The sequence below is a fragment of the Artibeus jamaicensis genome, unplaced genomic scaffold (genome assembly GCF_021234435.1).
Source record: "Artibeus jamaicensis isolate MK-2021 breed Jamaican fruit bat unplaced genomic scaffold, CSHL_Jam_final scaffold_614, whole genome shotgun sequence".
NCBI lineage: Eukaryota > Metazoa > Chordata > Mammalia > Chiroptera > Phyllostomidae > Artibeus > Artibeus jamaicensis.
The window spans coordinates 4,171,160-4,186,732 of record NW_026522050.1 but is presented as its reverse complement, the minus strand read 5'-3'; the positions used below and the strand labels follow the sequence as shown (position 1 = coordinate 4,186,732).

At 52.9% G+C, this 15,573-nt stretch overlaps 1 protein-coding gene across 1 annotated transcript; it reads left to right on the top strand.

Annotated features, from left to right (window-relative positions):
- The first annotated feature begins 7,174 nt into the window (after window positions 1-7,174).
- Window positions 7,175-12,852, top strand: LOC119043726 (pepsin F-like). Its single transcript, XM_053659044.1, has 7 exons — window positions 7,175-7,303; window positions 8,113-8,448; window positions 9,650-9,849; window positions 10,970-11,086; window positions 11,233-11,377; window positions 11,469-11,567; window positions 12,706-12,852. The coding sequence occupies exons 1-7, from the start codon at window positions 7,175-7,177 to the stop codon at window positions 12,850-12,852; spliced, it is 1,173 nt and encodes a 390-aa protein (XP_053515019.1).
- Window positions 12,853-15,573: the final 2,721 nt, after the last annotated feature.

The window sequence follows — 15,573 nt, the reverse complement described above, 5'->3', positions numbered from 1 at the left end:
GTGAAACCGCAGGGGTACAGGGAAAGGACTTCGGCTGTGGCCCACGGAAGCCGGCAGTCTTCTCTGACCTGTCCCTTCTCAGCACTCCCCCAGCCTGAGAACCAGAGGCTGGTCCCAGAACTTTGCTAACTTACCTTGCAACCTCTTGCCTAGTTACACACCCCAACCCCCCATTTGCCCGTATCTAGGATGAAGAGATTAGACTTGCTCCACACTGAGTGTCAATGACCATGGGGGGAGCAACCGGCTGAGGCTACATCCAGTGGCCAGGGGTGCTCCGATGGCCTGGCGGTGTCTGACCTGGGTCCCGGATGGGGAAGACCAGGTGCCACGTACCTGCCACTCATGAGCTGGGAGACCTCCAGGTCCTGCCCAGTGGAACATTCTGCCATGCAGTTTGGTGGGCTGAGATCAGGTGGTTAGAAGGCAGAGGCTACCATCGGGATGGCTGTGGATTCTTGGACGGAAACCCAAGCTAGGCGGAGGGACCGCCTCTCCTGAAGGAGTGGGTACCAATAGGAGGACTCCGGGTCCGAGGCGTGCCTGGGAGGTTCAGCGAGTGAGAGAATATTTTAAATGCTGTCAAGGAACTGCCCTTTGCCTGTCCAGCTCGAAATGATGCCAACAGTTAAAGTCATCAAAAGGCCACTGGAGGTGACTGTCCCTCTTCCTCGTGGCTCACCAACGGCGAGTATCTCTGGGTCACCTCCATGTCCGGAGCTGGCAGGACGCTCCCTGCCGCACAGTGTACTGGAAGGCCCGTGGGGCCCCGGAGCACTGGCAGGCGCTGTTCCCCTCCCAGGTCTTCTTCCCCATCCCACTCCCTCCCGGGTCCTGCACAGGCTGCCCTTCTCTGTTACTCGGCTGTGCATCCCACCCACCTTGCCTTCCAAATATCTCATGGCTGCCCCCTTTGGCTGCTGCCACCCAGGCCCTACCCCTTACCCTGCAGTAAGGAAGAGGAAGTGGTGGAGGCGGGAAGCTGCCCAGTTTATTATTCCTAAAACATTTCTTCATTCCTTCCACTTCCAGGCCCGGACATGGTTCCTCATCTCGGGCCGGACCCTCAGGCAGCCCTGAGGGGTGGCAGGGCCAGTTCCCGGGACAGAAGCTGGAGAGACCAGCAGGTTAGGCTCTGTAACTCCAGCCCTGGGGGGCCTTCCCAGCTCTGCTTTGCTCGGGCCCCTCTCAATATCCGTAAGGAAAGAAACTTCAAAATGCACGTTTTTAAAACATATTTCTACAAAGAAATTTCAAACACAACGAGGGTTTTTTTAAGTGGTATCACAGATGCCTTATTTCATCATTCAGCATCAAAAATTACAACATTTCTTAGCCCAGGCTGTCAGAGCCAGGAGGCTAGAAACCCGAAAGCAAGGTGCCAGCCAGCTTGACTCCCGAGGACCTGCTTCCCGGCTGGCAGGCAGCTGTCTCCTCACTGCAGTGCACCCCGCACATTGCAGGGCGAAGGGAGCAGGCGCCCTCACGACCTCGTCTGACCTAGTCACCTCCCAAAGGCTCGTCTCCAAACACCGTCCCACTGGGAGTCAGGGCTTCCACATAGGAATTTACAGGTGGACATGACGCCATCCACAGCAACCATGCAAATCTTTGCCTTATCTAGATGCTCCTTTAAAAAGCTTTACCCTTTAGGGAAATGGGAGGAGGAGAAGGGGGGAGAAGGTACAGAGAATAAATAGCATAGACGGTAGGTAGAAAATAGATAGGGGGGAGGGCAAGAATAGTATGGGAAATACAGAATCTAAAGAACTTGTGACACATGGATATAAACCAAAGAGGGGGCGGGGGAGGGGGTGTGCAGGGTGGAGGGGAATAAAGAGAAGGGAAATGGGACAACTGTAATGGCATAATCAATAATATTTTTTTTAAAGTTTTTACCCTTTATTCATTTTTGCTCGAATATTTTAAAGCAGAGGTTATCATTTATCTACATATATAATCTCCATAATGCTATTTTATCCCGTCATAATGAACAACTTTAATATCATCTAATATGTAGTCCATATTCAGATTTCTCTGAGTCTCTCAAAAAATGCCTTTCAACGGTTTCCTGTTCAAATCAGGAATCAGGATCTAGACACCGTATAACTCTGTTGCGTTTGCTTGTTGTTTCTTAAGGCTTTTCACAGTCTTCCCCCCTTTTCGTGCCACTTATTTGTTTGAAAAGTGAACAGAGGTGGGATCGTTCGTCCTATAGAACATCTCAGGTATTGGGTTTGGATGCTTGTCTTCTTGGTCCTTTATGTATGATGGCGATTTTCAGCTTATGTACCTCAAAAAATTTTGAAACATATAGTACCTGACTATTTCGTCAGGGGCACTGACCTCTTTTCCCTTAGATCGTTAATTTAAAAAAAAATGATAGCAGCCAATACAACAATAACCATCCAGTGTGAATGAGTGAAAATTATACCTTTTGGGGGGTCAGATTGGCAAAAGGTATATTTTTCGGCGTGGCACAGAATTTTAGTAACTAGTGTATGTGTGCCATGAGGTGGAAAAGCTTAGAAATCGCTGCTCTGTGTATTTCCTGAAAACTGGTCATTAGATCCAGACTTGAGTTTGCAATGCTTTGCTGGGGTCCTTCCTAGGCCGTGCCATAAATTTCTCGCTGCATCCTCCACTTCCCGAGGCACGTAATTTCTAGTCGCCCCACTGTTACAGATGCCAAGACTTGTCTGTGTGTCCTGAGGTTGCCAGGCTCCTGCGTTCATCACAAACTTCCTCGCATCTTTCGTGTCCAGGTCTTAGCATCCACTGATGAGCTTTGCCTAGATCCACTGTTCCATTAGGAGTTGTAAAACACTGATTTCCCAATACTGCCATGCCTTTTAAATTGAATTGCTGGTATTCTTCAATTAAAAAAAAAACAACTTTTCTCCATCCACTATGTGCAGCTCTGTGAAATACACGTCACCCAGACAAAACCAGCAGTGAACAGGAACCACTATTTCCCTTGCTCTCCTGACGACCACGGTAATAAACCGGCTGCCTGACAACCTCCCGTGGTGACATATTAGCTGTTGCATGTCCAAGGAAGCTCCTGGCTTTTTACATATTTAACTTGTTTCAGCCAATTTAATGTGGGGGCTCTAATGGCCCTATTTTTGGCCAGTGGAAGCCTCTTCCTACCCATTCCGGAGGCTTTCGTCAGGCCGAGTCACCCAGCCCTTCAAGGCGCCCCAGGGCTCATCTCCACAGCAGACGGCCCAGCTCTGGAATGCTCCAGACTTCAAAACTCTCCCCGCCCTTCAGTGGAAAGCGCTGGAGGCCACCTGCCGGGCCTCGGGCTACTCTGTTATCAGGGTTTCGTTGCTTCAAGGCTTTTCCATGCGCGGAGCCAGAAAATACATATTTTTAGAACAAAAATAAGTACAAACTTCTATTTCCAATTCAAGTTTTAAGATTGCAGGGCTTTACTTAATCTTCCCTGTTTTATGCTTCCATCTCTTTTCCACTAAAAATGTTGTTTCCGAACCACATTAGCATCATTACTTATGTGCTTTAACCTAGAGTGTACAGTTAGTAGTTTCAAAGTAAGAGGATCACCAACAGTAAGGTTACCGGGTACAGTTTCGGATTCCTTGGAATTTTTTTCATTTATTTTTTTCTTCTTTTTTAATTCTATTTTTGGTCCATATATAATACCTGCCTGTGAATGCAGAGCCAAAAATTCTTCGTTTGAAAGCCATCTGAAGTCATGTTTTGCTCTGTATGATACAGTGAAGCCCATTTGTTTCAGTCTGTTCTCAGTTTCGAGAGCTGTGATTTTTACACATTTATTTATTTTTTGATTCTGTGGCACATTCACATGATTGCACAGTCGAACATAAAACAAGAAAATTCTCACTTCCATCCCTGCTCTTCACCCTCAATTACAATTTTTGTCCGTGTTCTGGTTTATTCTTCTACTGCTTCTTACTGAAAATGTACATGGATGTGTACTTGTCTATGTCTACGTCAAAGCAGCAAATCGTAAACCCCGTTCTGCCCCCTTTTTAAAACGAATCAGTAGGCCCCAGCGATCTCGCCCATTCCACCTGCATCGCCCCCAGGTGGGCGAGGGCGCTCGCACCTGTCCAAGGCGCCCCTGCTGATGGCCAGTGCTAATGGTGCACTTCTGGTTGCCTGCTTTGGGAAATGATACTGCAGCGCATGGCTGGTGCCTACATCTCTTTTTATTTTTGCCAGTGTATCTTTGGGGTGGACCCCTAGAAGAATGGTTGTGTTAAAGGCCATATGGGTCTGTCATTTGCTACATGCCGTCAAACCCCCTCTCGAGGGGATTTGACCACCCAAACCTAATTTAAACAGTATTCAGTAAGGAGGGGTGAGATGCAGCGTCCCCACTCCATCTACCCCCTCAGTGAGGAACTAGGCCAGCCTGTGCACAAGGGACAGACCTGGACAGACCCCACGTAGGCACACCAAGGCCCTGCGAGTCCTGGGAGGAACCACGAATCCCAGTCTCTTTACTCTGGCTGGACTGAGACAGGTTTCATGGGTGTCCCTGTTCATCTCAGGCCGAGCAGAAGCCCTGATGGTCGATTTTTATTTTCTTTGATTGGTAAGACACTTAAAAATTGATCATTTCTCTGTGTGGTTGGTTTGGCACACAAAATGCTTCTAAGGCATGGATCCAGTGGGGGAATTACATTAGGGCCTCAGCAAGTGGAAGTTTTTAAGTCTGTTGGATTATCTGACCCTGGGGTTCTTTTTATGACCAGTGGAAGGGAAATGAACACGGTTAGGATGCTTGCAGTCTGGAATGACTAGGATGCGTCTAGTCCTTCAACCAACATGAATTGAACATCCCCCCACCCCAAACCCAGTCCCCTCCACTCCCACCTCTAGGCAAGAAATAAAGCCTGCACAGCCTGCGAGCTGAATCCAGCCCACAGTTGCTTGAAGGTTGGCTCACACCACAATTTTTTTAAAAAATTAGTTCCTGCCCTGGCTGGTGTAGCTCAGTGGATGGACAGGTTGGGGGGGAGGACTCTGCTCTCTCTTCTTCCTTAAATAATCTTAAAAAAATTAGTTGCTGACATTTACACATCAAGGGAGTTCACATAAATACCCAGACCTCAGACGTCTCTTGGAAATTTGGCCCACCAGCCTGCTTTCTAGCATGGCCACTGCTGGTCCCAGCTGAGTAGGGGCTGCCCCATGCCCAGGGGGCCATCCGGCCCCTCCATTCCTCTCCCTTGCTTTCTGGGCCTTGGGTTCACGAGTTTGGCTCTACACTGCAAGCTGCCCAAAGGCCAGGGCCACCAATCTTGCTGGACTTCCCAGCATCTAGCCCAGACCCCAGCCTATCCCCGGTCCTCAATAAATGAATGTTTGTTGAATGAATAAAATACATTTTGGACACCTGCGTCACATGTCCTCCGATATGAAAATTGCACTGTTGTTATACTGCTCCAGCCTAGGTGTTTGAAGCAGAGTGGCACCATCAGAACCTCTGATTTGTGCCGTCTGTCCCATTACCTAGAGCCACTCATATGCCAGGGGGCTGCCCCCACAGCTTCACTCTGCCTTTGACATCTATTCCTCCTAGCAACCTCCCCTCCAAGTGCAGACAGCGAGACACGGCTCACAGGATCCCTACGAAGACAACAGGAGACCAGGAATGTCAAGCATGGCAGCTAGCATTTCTTTTTATGACATGATTAGCTGTGTTTTATCTCCAAGATAGCAAGCATCTCTGCACTCTTTGTCAGATCATGTGGTTTGGGTTTTTTTTTTTTTTTCCAGCCATGCCCCAAGGAAGAGATTACAACAGAGATCTCTGCATTCGGAAAAAATTCTAAGTCCCTTCCTTAGGAGCATTGATGGAAATAAAGATCTTATCGGGAGCCTTGTATCCCTTATCGAGGCCATCAGTAGCCCTCCGAGGGGGCAATGAGGCCAGGTGAGAGCGAATATAACCGGCAGTGCTCGCCCATCACTGCATGCTCAAAACTCCCTCTTTCCTGAGTGCGCTGGATCCAGGAAGAAAGCATGAAGTGGATTGGGCTCCTCGGCCTGGTGGCCCTCTCTGAGTGCTTGGTCACGTAAGTACGGGGACTGCAGGCAGCACCAGCTCTCTTCTGGGCTCTTCCCCATTGTCCTCTTATTCTCCCACCACCCAGGGGTAAAGAAGAGAACGCCGTCATTCCCTGTCTTGAAGTCTTAAGTCTCCGTTTACTGATGAGTAGCTTGTCGTGTGCACTGTGGGGCCCAGGGGTCTTGGGACCAGCCCGTGGGGTTACACGTCCCCAGGTTGCACATGGGATCTGTGGATGGTGCTCCCCGGCATTGCTCAGGGCACAGCCTGCACCGCTGGAAAGGTGGAGCCAGCGGGGACAGCGTTCCTCTCCAGTTTGCTTCTACACCTTCTCCCCGCTCTCTCAGTTTCCAGGTGCCTGTGCCTCCGTGTCTGCAGCTCCGTATCTCTTCTCCCCTTCCATCTCTTTGGATGCCTCTGTACACGCAAAACTCTCTGCAGTTTTTTTTCCTATTTTGATTCTTGTTGCTCTATCCTCTGAATTTTCCTAACGTATTCCCCATCGGCTGGCCTCCTCTCTCAGCCTTCTCCTCTGCTTGAACCCTGGAGAAAGATCAGGAGCGATACTCCAAGTCCGGTTTTGCTCTCCGGGAAGTGTGACCAGCACCAACTCACAAACTCCCTGCAATTCGGATTCCCCTTTCCCCCGTAAAAAAAGATAATGGTCCCCAAGCTGCCTCCCTCCCCAGGTTTCACTAAGAGACAATGAGGTGACAGTAGCGGTAGTATTGGTTCTCAATGTCAAGATCTCCCCTATGTCAGGTGCGTTATGTCTGTCAGCTCACTTAATAACCAAAAGATTCTATGTGAGGGGGGCCTTATCACTCCACCCCTTTACAGGTGGGGAGACCGAGGCTTCACAAGGTCACACGGCTTACCCGGGCTCACAGTGGAACCTATATGTGAACCCAGGACCGTGGTCTTATTCATGTTGTGTGACCTGTCGTGATAACAAGACGACATTCATACACACACTTGGAAAATTCGAAGTGTGATTACAGTGCAAGGCGTGGCAGCCACGTCAAAACACGGGGCAGTGAACTGTTTTCTCAGTTTTATTTGTTTCCCTTTCCCAACGAAAGAATCCCTCTGACGAAGATCAAGTCCATGAGAGAAAGTCTCAGGGAGAAAGACCTGCTGAAGGATTACCTGGAGGAGCACCCTTACAGCCAGGCCTACAGGTTTATCCAGAAAAAACCGGGAATAACTTACGAATCCATGAGGAACTTCCTGGACGTGAGTGTGGTGGGGGCAGCACTCCACAGCACCCCCTGGAGGTCTGGGAAAGCACTAGCGTGCGTCTGGAGGTGGGAGCCAGGATGTTGGGGCTGGGGCTGGGGAACAGGGCTCCCGTCTCCAGAGTTGAAGTCACTCCCGCCCTCAGCTCTTGGTCCGTGGTGACTGGGTCCAGCTGGGACCAGATGGCAAGTAAACACCCACTTTAATGCCAGGAACATGTCATTGAGCACCTGGGAACCACGGCATTGCTTTCACAGATTCTGTTCCTTCTGAACTGAAAGAACCAGTCACTGTGTTAGAGTTGAAGGCTGAGCCGTGTCTGATTAAACAACAAAGCCAATTGCAAGTCAAGTTTGATACCCTGGGCAGAGGACCTTTGGCCTCCACAGCCCCAAGAATGGCACCATTAAGAAGTTAGTGAGCCCCTACAATGTGTGAGGTTATAAAACCACTAACGTGATGGTTATTGTTGTGGATAACAAAGGGTCTCATCTATTCCACAAGAAGAGACAAAGGGAAAATAAATCAAATGAAAGGGCCACCTGCATGATATGGACATTACAGGTTTGAGTTTGGAGGAAGCTTCCTGGGGTAACCTAGAAAGGCTTCCTGGAGGAGGAAGCAGTCCAGCTGGGCCATGAAGGGTTTAGAGAGCTGCAGGGGAGACTGGAGAAGTGTTCAAGTGAAGGCACTGGCTGGAACCATGGCTGTGAGGTAGGCTGGTTGGAAAGTGATCTCAGGAGACACAGGGCACCCTAACAGAGGCAGGTATCCCAGGGCAGCCAGGCTTGGCCTAACTACCCCTTCCTGGCCCCGGCAGCTGTATTACATCGGCACCGTCAGTATTGGAACGCCCCCTCAGGAGTTCAAGGTCATCTTCGACACGGGCTCCGCTGACCTGTGGGTGCCCTCCATCTACTGCTTCAGCCGTGCCTGTGGTGAGTGCCCCCAGCCCTGTCTCAGCACTGCACCCCACCCCCAGGCTTTGGCGGGCCGGCCCACAAGCACTCTCTGTCCCTGCAGTCAGACACACGGTCTTCAACCCGAAGAAGTCCTCCACCTTCCAGGGCACGAACCGGTCCTTCTCACTCCACTACGGCTCTGGGAGCATGACGGGATTTCTCGGCTATGACACCATTAAGGTGAGGTGGAAACCAGAGGCAGAGGTGGGGCTGGCGCTGGGAGCGGCCTCTGCCTGAAGGACTGGAGGCAGGGTCAGCTAGAGGCACCGTCTTTCCCCAAGTCTCCCCACTGGTCGCCTGCCTCTTGGGGCTGCGTCCCTTGGAGAGAGAGCACTCCTGCTGACGAGCTCTCCCAGTGGCTAACCCACAGAGTGGGTCGTGGTGCTGGAGGGGCTTGGAGGCGTGGGCCTGCAGCCCTTTCTCCCACGGAGGGCTCAAGACTGATTTTGCTGAGAGCAGGGCAAGGTGAGGAAAAATCTATTTGCATATTCTCAGTTTGTGCTGGCACCGTGCTGGGCACTTGCATGGCAATACCCCGTCTAATCCTCCAACAAGCCCACGTGGTGGGCACTACCGCTACCTCCGTGACACAGACAAGGGGGCTGAGGTACAGAGAGAGTGAGCACCTTGCCCAAGGCCCCAGACCAAGAAAGCGGCAGAGCTGGAATGCGAGTCAGGACTCATGCAGGTGCGGGGTGTTTTTCAGGAGAGGGTGGAGCTAATCTGAGGTCTCTGGGGGCTGGGGAGAGCTCCAGACATCAGCGAGGGGGACACGGGGGGCCACAGATGCCAGAGGGCCCCCTGTGATACAAAGCGTTCCTACTTGGGAGGGGGGCCTTTGAGAATCTAATAAAAACTGTGGACTGTGCCAAAGCACACACACATACACACACACACACACACACACACAAAGCAGACTTCACCGGAACTCCGGGGGCTACATGGTGTGGCTGGCTTCTCGCTCCTGGGATGCGGAATCCACAGTGAATTGTGACGAGTTCCCTCCACTTCTGTCATCAGACCACCGCAACACCAGAGAGAAGACCATCTGCTCCCTGTTCATTTTGTCCTGGAGTAGGAACCCCTTGGTCCCACTCTGAGCCTCAGTTTCTCAGCTGTAAAAAAAAAGGGGGGTAGAGCATGTTTTGTGAATTAGGATGATGCTAGCAGGAGGAGTGGGTGCTGGCTGAACCCCCCCAGCAATGCACAATGCATTCCTGCTCTGGCTTGTCATAGCCATCTGAGGCCAACGCAAAGCACAGCCTCGCCTCAGTTTACCCCTGGGGTGCCAGCGGCACCTCTCTGCCGGCCTCTGCCCCAGCCCAGGCCCAGCCCTGCTTCTCCACGTTTACACGAGATCACCCGCCCGCCTTTCTCGCAGATCGGGACCCTGGTGGACCGGTCCCAGGCGTTTGGCCTGAGCAAGACAGAGGTCAGCAAGATCTTGGAATATGGGGCTTTCGATGGCATCCTGGGCCTGAGCTACCCCAGCATGGCGCTCACGGGTACCACTCCCGTCTTTGACAACTTGTGGACACAAGGAGTCCTTTCTCAGAACCTTTTTGCCTTCTATTTGAGCAGGTAAGTCTGGGCTACACAAGCCCTCCCTCCAAATCAGCTGTAAGATACTTTCTGTTGTGTGAAAAATTATAGGAGATTCGTCCACAAGTTTCCTGAGAGACAGCCCAGTCCAGGTGTCAGCAAATAGTGGCCTGGGGACACATCTGGCCCACCAGCTGTTTTTTATAAATAAAGTTTTATTGGAACACAGCTCTGCTCATTCAGTTACCTCCTGTCCATGGCTGCTCTGCTCTACAGTGACAGCATCATGCAGCTGTGTTAGAGGTCACGCAGCCTGCAAAGCCTGGAATAGCGACAACTGGCATTATAAAAAGTGTGCTGATCCCTGCAGTTCAATTCCTTTCTTTGCCAGATTGGGAACCTGAGGCTCAGAGAGGAGCTCTGCACACAATTGCCCAGGCACACACTGGTAGTGGCAGGGCTCGAACTCGGGCCACAGGACTGCCCCCCATGATGGGTGATGAGGCCATCAGCAGGTCTTTAGTCACTGGGCTCAGTAGCAGGAAAAGCTAATGTTCCTGACTGGTTGACAGCCTCGATGGGGTGTGGAGAGAGAAGCAGAGGCCACAGGACGGGGCCATTGACAGGCTGTGTTTTCCCACCAAAGGCAGAGGCTGTCCCCCTAGGCGCCAGGAGGAGGCGGAGGGTGGGGCTGAGGCTGCAGACGGCACAGGTCAGAGGCCTGTAAAGCCCCCGTGGGAGCCTGCACACACGGCCCCTGGCTTCCCAGCGGCCTCCGCAGTCAGAAAACAACAGGCCAGACCCCTCCGGCCCAGCACCTGCCGGCAGCCTCTCCGTGCACTCCGGCGACTGGAGGGGACCTGGCTGTCTTCGGAAAGGTGGGCAGTCAAAGCCCAGCCACACTGTCTGTGTTCGCACCTCAGCCTCACCGCTCCCCAGCCCTGTGACTGACCCTGGGCCAGCGCTCACACCGCTGTGCCTCAGCTTCCCCACTGGTACGGCGGACGCCACAGCTGTGCCTGCTCCGCAGGGCGGTGTGACCTGGGGAGAAGCAGTCACTGCTGAGAGCAACCCTGGGGCCAGGTGCGTCACCGAGCTTGAGAAAAGCCACCTGCTCTTCTCCCCTCACAACGAGCCCCCTCTCTGCCCCCCCCCCCAGCAACGAGAAGAAGGGCAGCATGGTGATGTTCGGCGGGGTGGACAGCTCCTACTACAAGGGAGAGCTCAAGTGGGTGCCCGTGAGCAAGCAGGGCTTCTGGCAGATCACCATGGACAGGTAAGCGCCCCCCTCTGAGGGCCAGAGCAGCGCCATCCCCACGCAGGCCCATGCACACAGGTGCAGGCGCAACGGACGCCGAGACGCACACTGGTAGGGGAGGGTACACAGTGATCCTGGTGCCTGCTCTGTCCCCTGTCTCCCAGCATCTCCATGAAGGGGAAGGTCATTGCATGTGAAGGCGGCTGCGAGGCCATTGCCGACACTGGGACCTCATTGCTGACTGGCCCAGATTACGACATCTTCGACATCCTGAAGACCATCAACGCCCGGATGACCAACACTGGAGAGGTGAAGCGTCCTGCCACAGGGTCGCTCCTGGGCTCTCCACGCAGAAAGGGGTCAGCTGGGCCAACCGTCTCCCTCCCCCTTTCTCTCGCAGTACGTGGTCAGCTGTAATGCCATCAACACCCTGCCTGACATTGTCTTCACCATCAACGGCTTCAAGTACCCGGTGCCGGCCAGGGCCTACATCCGGAAGGTGAGGGGCCAGCCCTGGGGGCTCGTTTTCAAGTCTGGGATGGGCGGGACGCACTGGGCTGCGGCTGGAAGAGGCCCCCTGTAGGCCAAGCCTCGTCATTGCAGATGCTGCTGAGCACCCCTGGCTGGGAGGACCCTTCCCACAAAACACACCTCTTGACAGCCAAGAGCAGGCCAGGGCATCCCTCATCCTCAGATAAATATGGAGTGGCCACCCCATGCTGGTGCAGTGCTAGGAGATGGGACACAAATGGCCACTGCCCTCTTAGAGCTTCAGTTCAACCAGGGCACTCAGACGGATGAACACGGACAGTGAGCCGCAGCAATCCTGGAAATGCGCAAAGGACAGGGACTGGTGGGGTTGGCAGGGGACAGTCCCAGTGAGCTATCTCACCATAATTTTTAACTGCATCCCCTTCCCATCTCCAAAGGGTCCTGATTCCACCGACAGATCCAATGGCCACCCTAGTCCTAGGTGACGATCCCCCTTGTGAAGCCCCAATCCCTCTCTGTGAAATAGAGTGACGACCCCTCCCTTGGTGGGGGTGGTTAGACACCAACGTGAATAAAGGCCACAGCGGCCACACTGCCTGGCACATAGTTGAGGCTTCATGAATGTCAGTTCCTCCGTGGGTGTTCAGAGGAGGTGTGAATGGACTCAAACAAGACCTTGAGGAAGAGAGGAATTTAAATAATCCTAAGCCCCCGGGTTCACAGAAGCACAAGGAGGCCCACCCAGGTCAAGGCAGGTCCACACTAGACCCCATGCAAATGGCACCCCAGAGGGCTGTGCCAAGGGGCGCCCTGGCAGATCCAGTGTGACAAGGGCTAAAGACACAGGCAACTCCCAGGAAATCAGCCCACCCAGCTCAGAGAAGCCAAGGAAGGTGGTCATGGGTCCAGGAAGGCTGCCCAGAGCTTAGTCTTCGAGAATGAGTCGGGGTGAGGAGGCGGGGAGCAAGCTCTGCAGAGGAAACAGTCGGAGCAGGTTCAGTCCCTGGGTGAGCGCCAGCTTCTGCCACTGCCGAAGGAGCCACGAGGCCCCTGGGAAAGCCAGGGAACAAGGCTGAGAGCTGCCAGCTCTAGGTGCCAAAGCAGGAGGCAGGCAAGGGCTCAGGCTGTGTTTTCTCCTCCTGCAGGGTCTCTTTAACACCTGTTACAGCAACTTTGATGAAACCTTAAGCCACTCTACTCTCTGGATCCTGGGGGACGTCTTCCTGAGGCTGTACTTCACCGTTTTCGATCGGGCAAACAACAGGATTGGCTTGGCCCCTGCGGTGGCATGAGTGCTGGCACTGCCCCCGGATGTGGCCCCGCCCACCGCAAACACACTCTCACATAGACTAGGTATTCAGGCCCTGGGGGGAACCGGCTACATCCACGTCTGCTGCTCCGAGAAGCCCTGTTCTCAGTGGAAAATAAAGGCTCTCATTCTCAAGGGTACAGATACGCCGCATGGTGTCTCTCTTTGGGTGTGGGCCGTGCCTCAGAACCAGGCGGGACGCTAGAACCCGGCCTGGACCAAGAGTGAGGAGCCCAACTCCAACTGGCTTCATGGAGAAAGGACACCTATTGGAAGCAGATAGAGGATCCAGGGGACAGAAACCAGAGCAGGTCCAAAGAGCTCGGTGGTTGGACCCAAGAAATCAAAACCCATCAGCGCACTCTTTCTCTCCACTTCGATTCACTTCCCCTGACAGCTTTCTTTTGCCAGCCTCTCCAGGTGGTAAAGGACTTTGCCATTACCTGCCCCAGAGTTTTACATCCTTAAGGCATCCAGCTGGAAAGGAGAGAAGCTCAGAAACAAACAAACAAACAAAGCACCAGGGAGGGATCTGATTGGTCCATCTCAGGTTATAGATCCAGCTCTGGACCAATCATTGTGGCCAGGGTGAGGAGCACTATGATTGGCTCTACTTGGCCCCATGTCCTGTGCCGTGGGTGGCGATGGATAGTTTCCTCCAGGACCACTGGCAGGAGCCGGGTAGAAGCAGTCCCCAGAAGTGGGAGAGAGACGTTCTAGATCATAGTAGAGTATGTGACTCTGTCCATCAACTCCACCATGCCTCATTCAGAGGGATGTCAAAAACAGATTCTATTTTTCCCGTGTCAGAGGACCTTTGGCAGTAGCCTTGTGATTTGGGGGGGCTTCTATCCTGTCTCCCCAACACACACACACACACACACACACACACGCCCCGAGGAAGGCAAAGACCCCAGTCACCAGTTCTCTGCCACCCAGTCTTGCTTCTCAGATTATGAGTTCACATGGGTGCTCGGGCCATTCCTATCTGTCAGACACCCAGGATGGCCCTGCCCTTGGCCTCCAAGACTCTCTTGGGGAGGCAGACTCTCATATGAGGGGAGACCCAAGGTGCACAAAGCCTTTCGGAGCACACCATCCTGCCCTGCCTCCAGGCAGGCAGCTCCCAAGCCATTTGGTTTGAGCTGCCGTGGTTTGAGCTGCCATGTTTTGGCAAGTTTGGAGTCAGGGCATCACTTCTTCCCACATGGAGACCCCGGGCAGAGGCCCAGGAGGAGAGCAGCAGGGGTGAGAGGCAGAGGAAGGGGGGCCCGGACAGAAGAAAGGGCAGGAAAGAGTAAAGGGCTGGAAAACAGCCCCCGTCTCTGCACATCAGACTGCCCTCTCCTCAGGCGAGACAAACACCAGAGAAGGTGCAGTCTTCTTTCATCATCCTTTCCCTTGGTGCATATTTACTGAGCACCTACTATGTGCTGGGCACTAAGGTGGACCCCTGGGCTTGAGCTGGGTTAGGAACTCACCGTCGAGTTACGGAGAAATATAAGGAGATAATTGGTAATACCAGGGATGGGAGCCCAGGGGGGAAAACAACAGCAGTGTCGGAGAGGTGATGGGCTTTCTCTTCAGGGTGCCAGGAAAAGGTGCCCAGGGGCGTCGGGGGTCACACTCACCTCAGTCTTGCCACTGCACCCCCAAACCCCTCGGTCTCCATGGTGTGCCAATCCACTGCATGTGCACAGTTGTATGTCCACAGTCGTGTGGGCCCAGTCCCTTGGGAAGGCCGAGGGTTATGAGCAGCATAAGGGGAGGCAAAGAGGGCTGGGTGCAAAGCTGACAGAGCCCAGGGAAAGGGTGGGATCAGAATTTAAACGAGCAGTACAAATCATGAACCAGGCTTAATGGAGACTCGAGCGAACTGCTTGTTTGTAAAACTCACTTTCCAAGTAGGTCTTCATGGACCCATAAGCATCATGTCTCTCGGTCAGAAACCAGCACTTACCCCACTTGCTGGGATAGTAGGAGCAATGACAATAGCTCCAGTCGGTGACCTAAGCCATCTCACTGTGTCCCACGACCCCCTGCATGGCAGATAACATCGCCCCCACGGCATGGGTGAGGGAAGTCTCTTCCGATCTTCCGCCTCCCGCACTGGGTGCCAGCACATAGTAGGCCCTCAATAAATACAAGTGGAGACAGTAAATGGCGGCAGCAGGGCTGACTGCCATTATATCAACAGTAAAAGACCAGGCTTTCCTCCCTTAAACGAGCCCGTGGCCAGGGCTGAAGCCATGTCCATTAAAACGAGCCACACTGTTCCTGAGGCTCGATATTTGTAGCCTGTGCTGCCAACATGAGGGTCGATTCTGATGCTCAAGGGGAAAATCCCCCCCCCACTCTCCCCTTTCATCCTTTATCAGTTGCAGACCAAAGAGACTTCCAGCCTTTGGTGAGAGAAAAATATGAAGAAAAAGGGAAAAGATAGCTCTTGAATACTTCTTGTAACAGTGTAAATTGATACAATCTTTTAAGAGATGATTTGTCCTTAAAGGTGTCTGGCCTTTGTCCCAGCGATTCTGCTTCTAGGATTTCTGCTAAGACGATACTCAGAAACGCCCGCAAATGTGAATGAGCAGGGATGCGATCCTCCGAGTATCTGACAACGTGGAAAACCTGGGACCTCCAATGTCTATTAAACAGAGTTGTCCACGGTATAGTGGGTTCGGCCATCACGCAGCCACCTAAA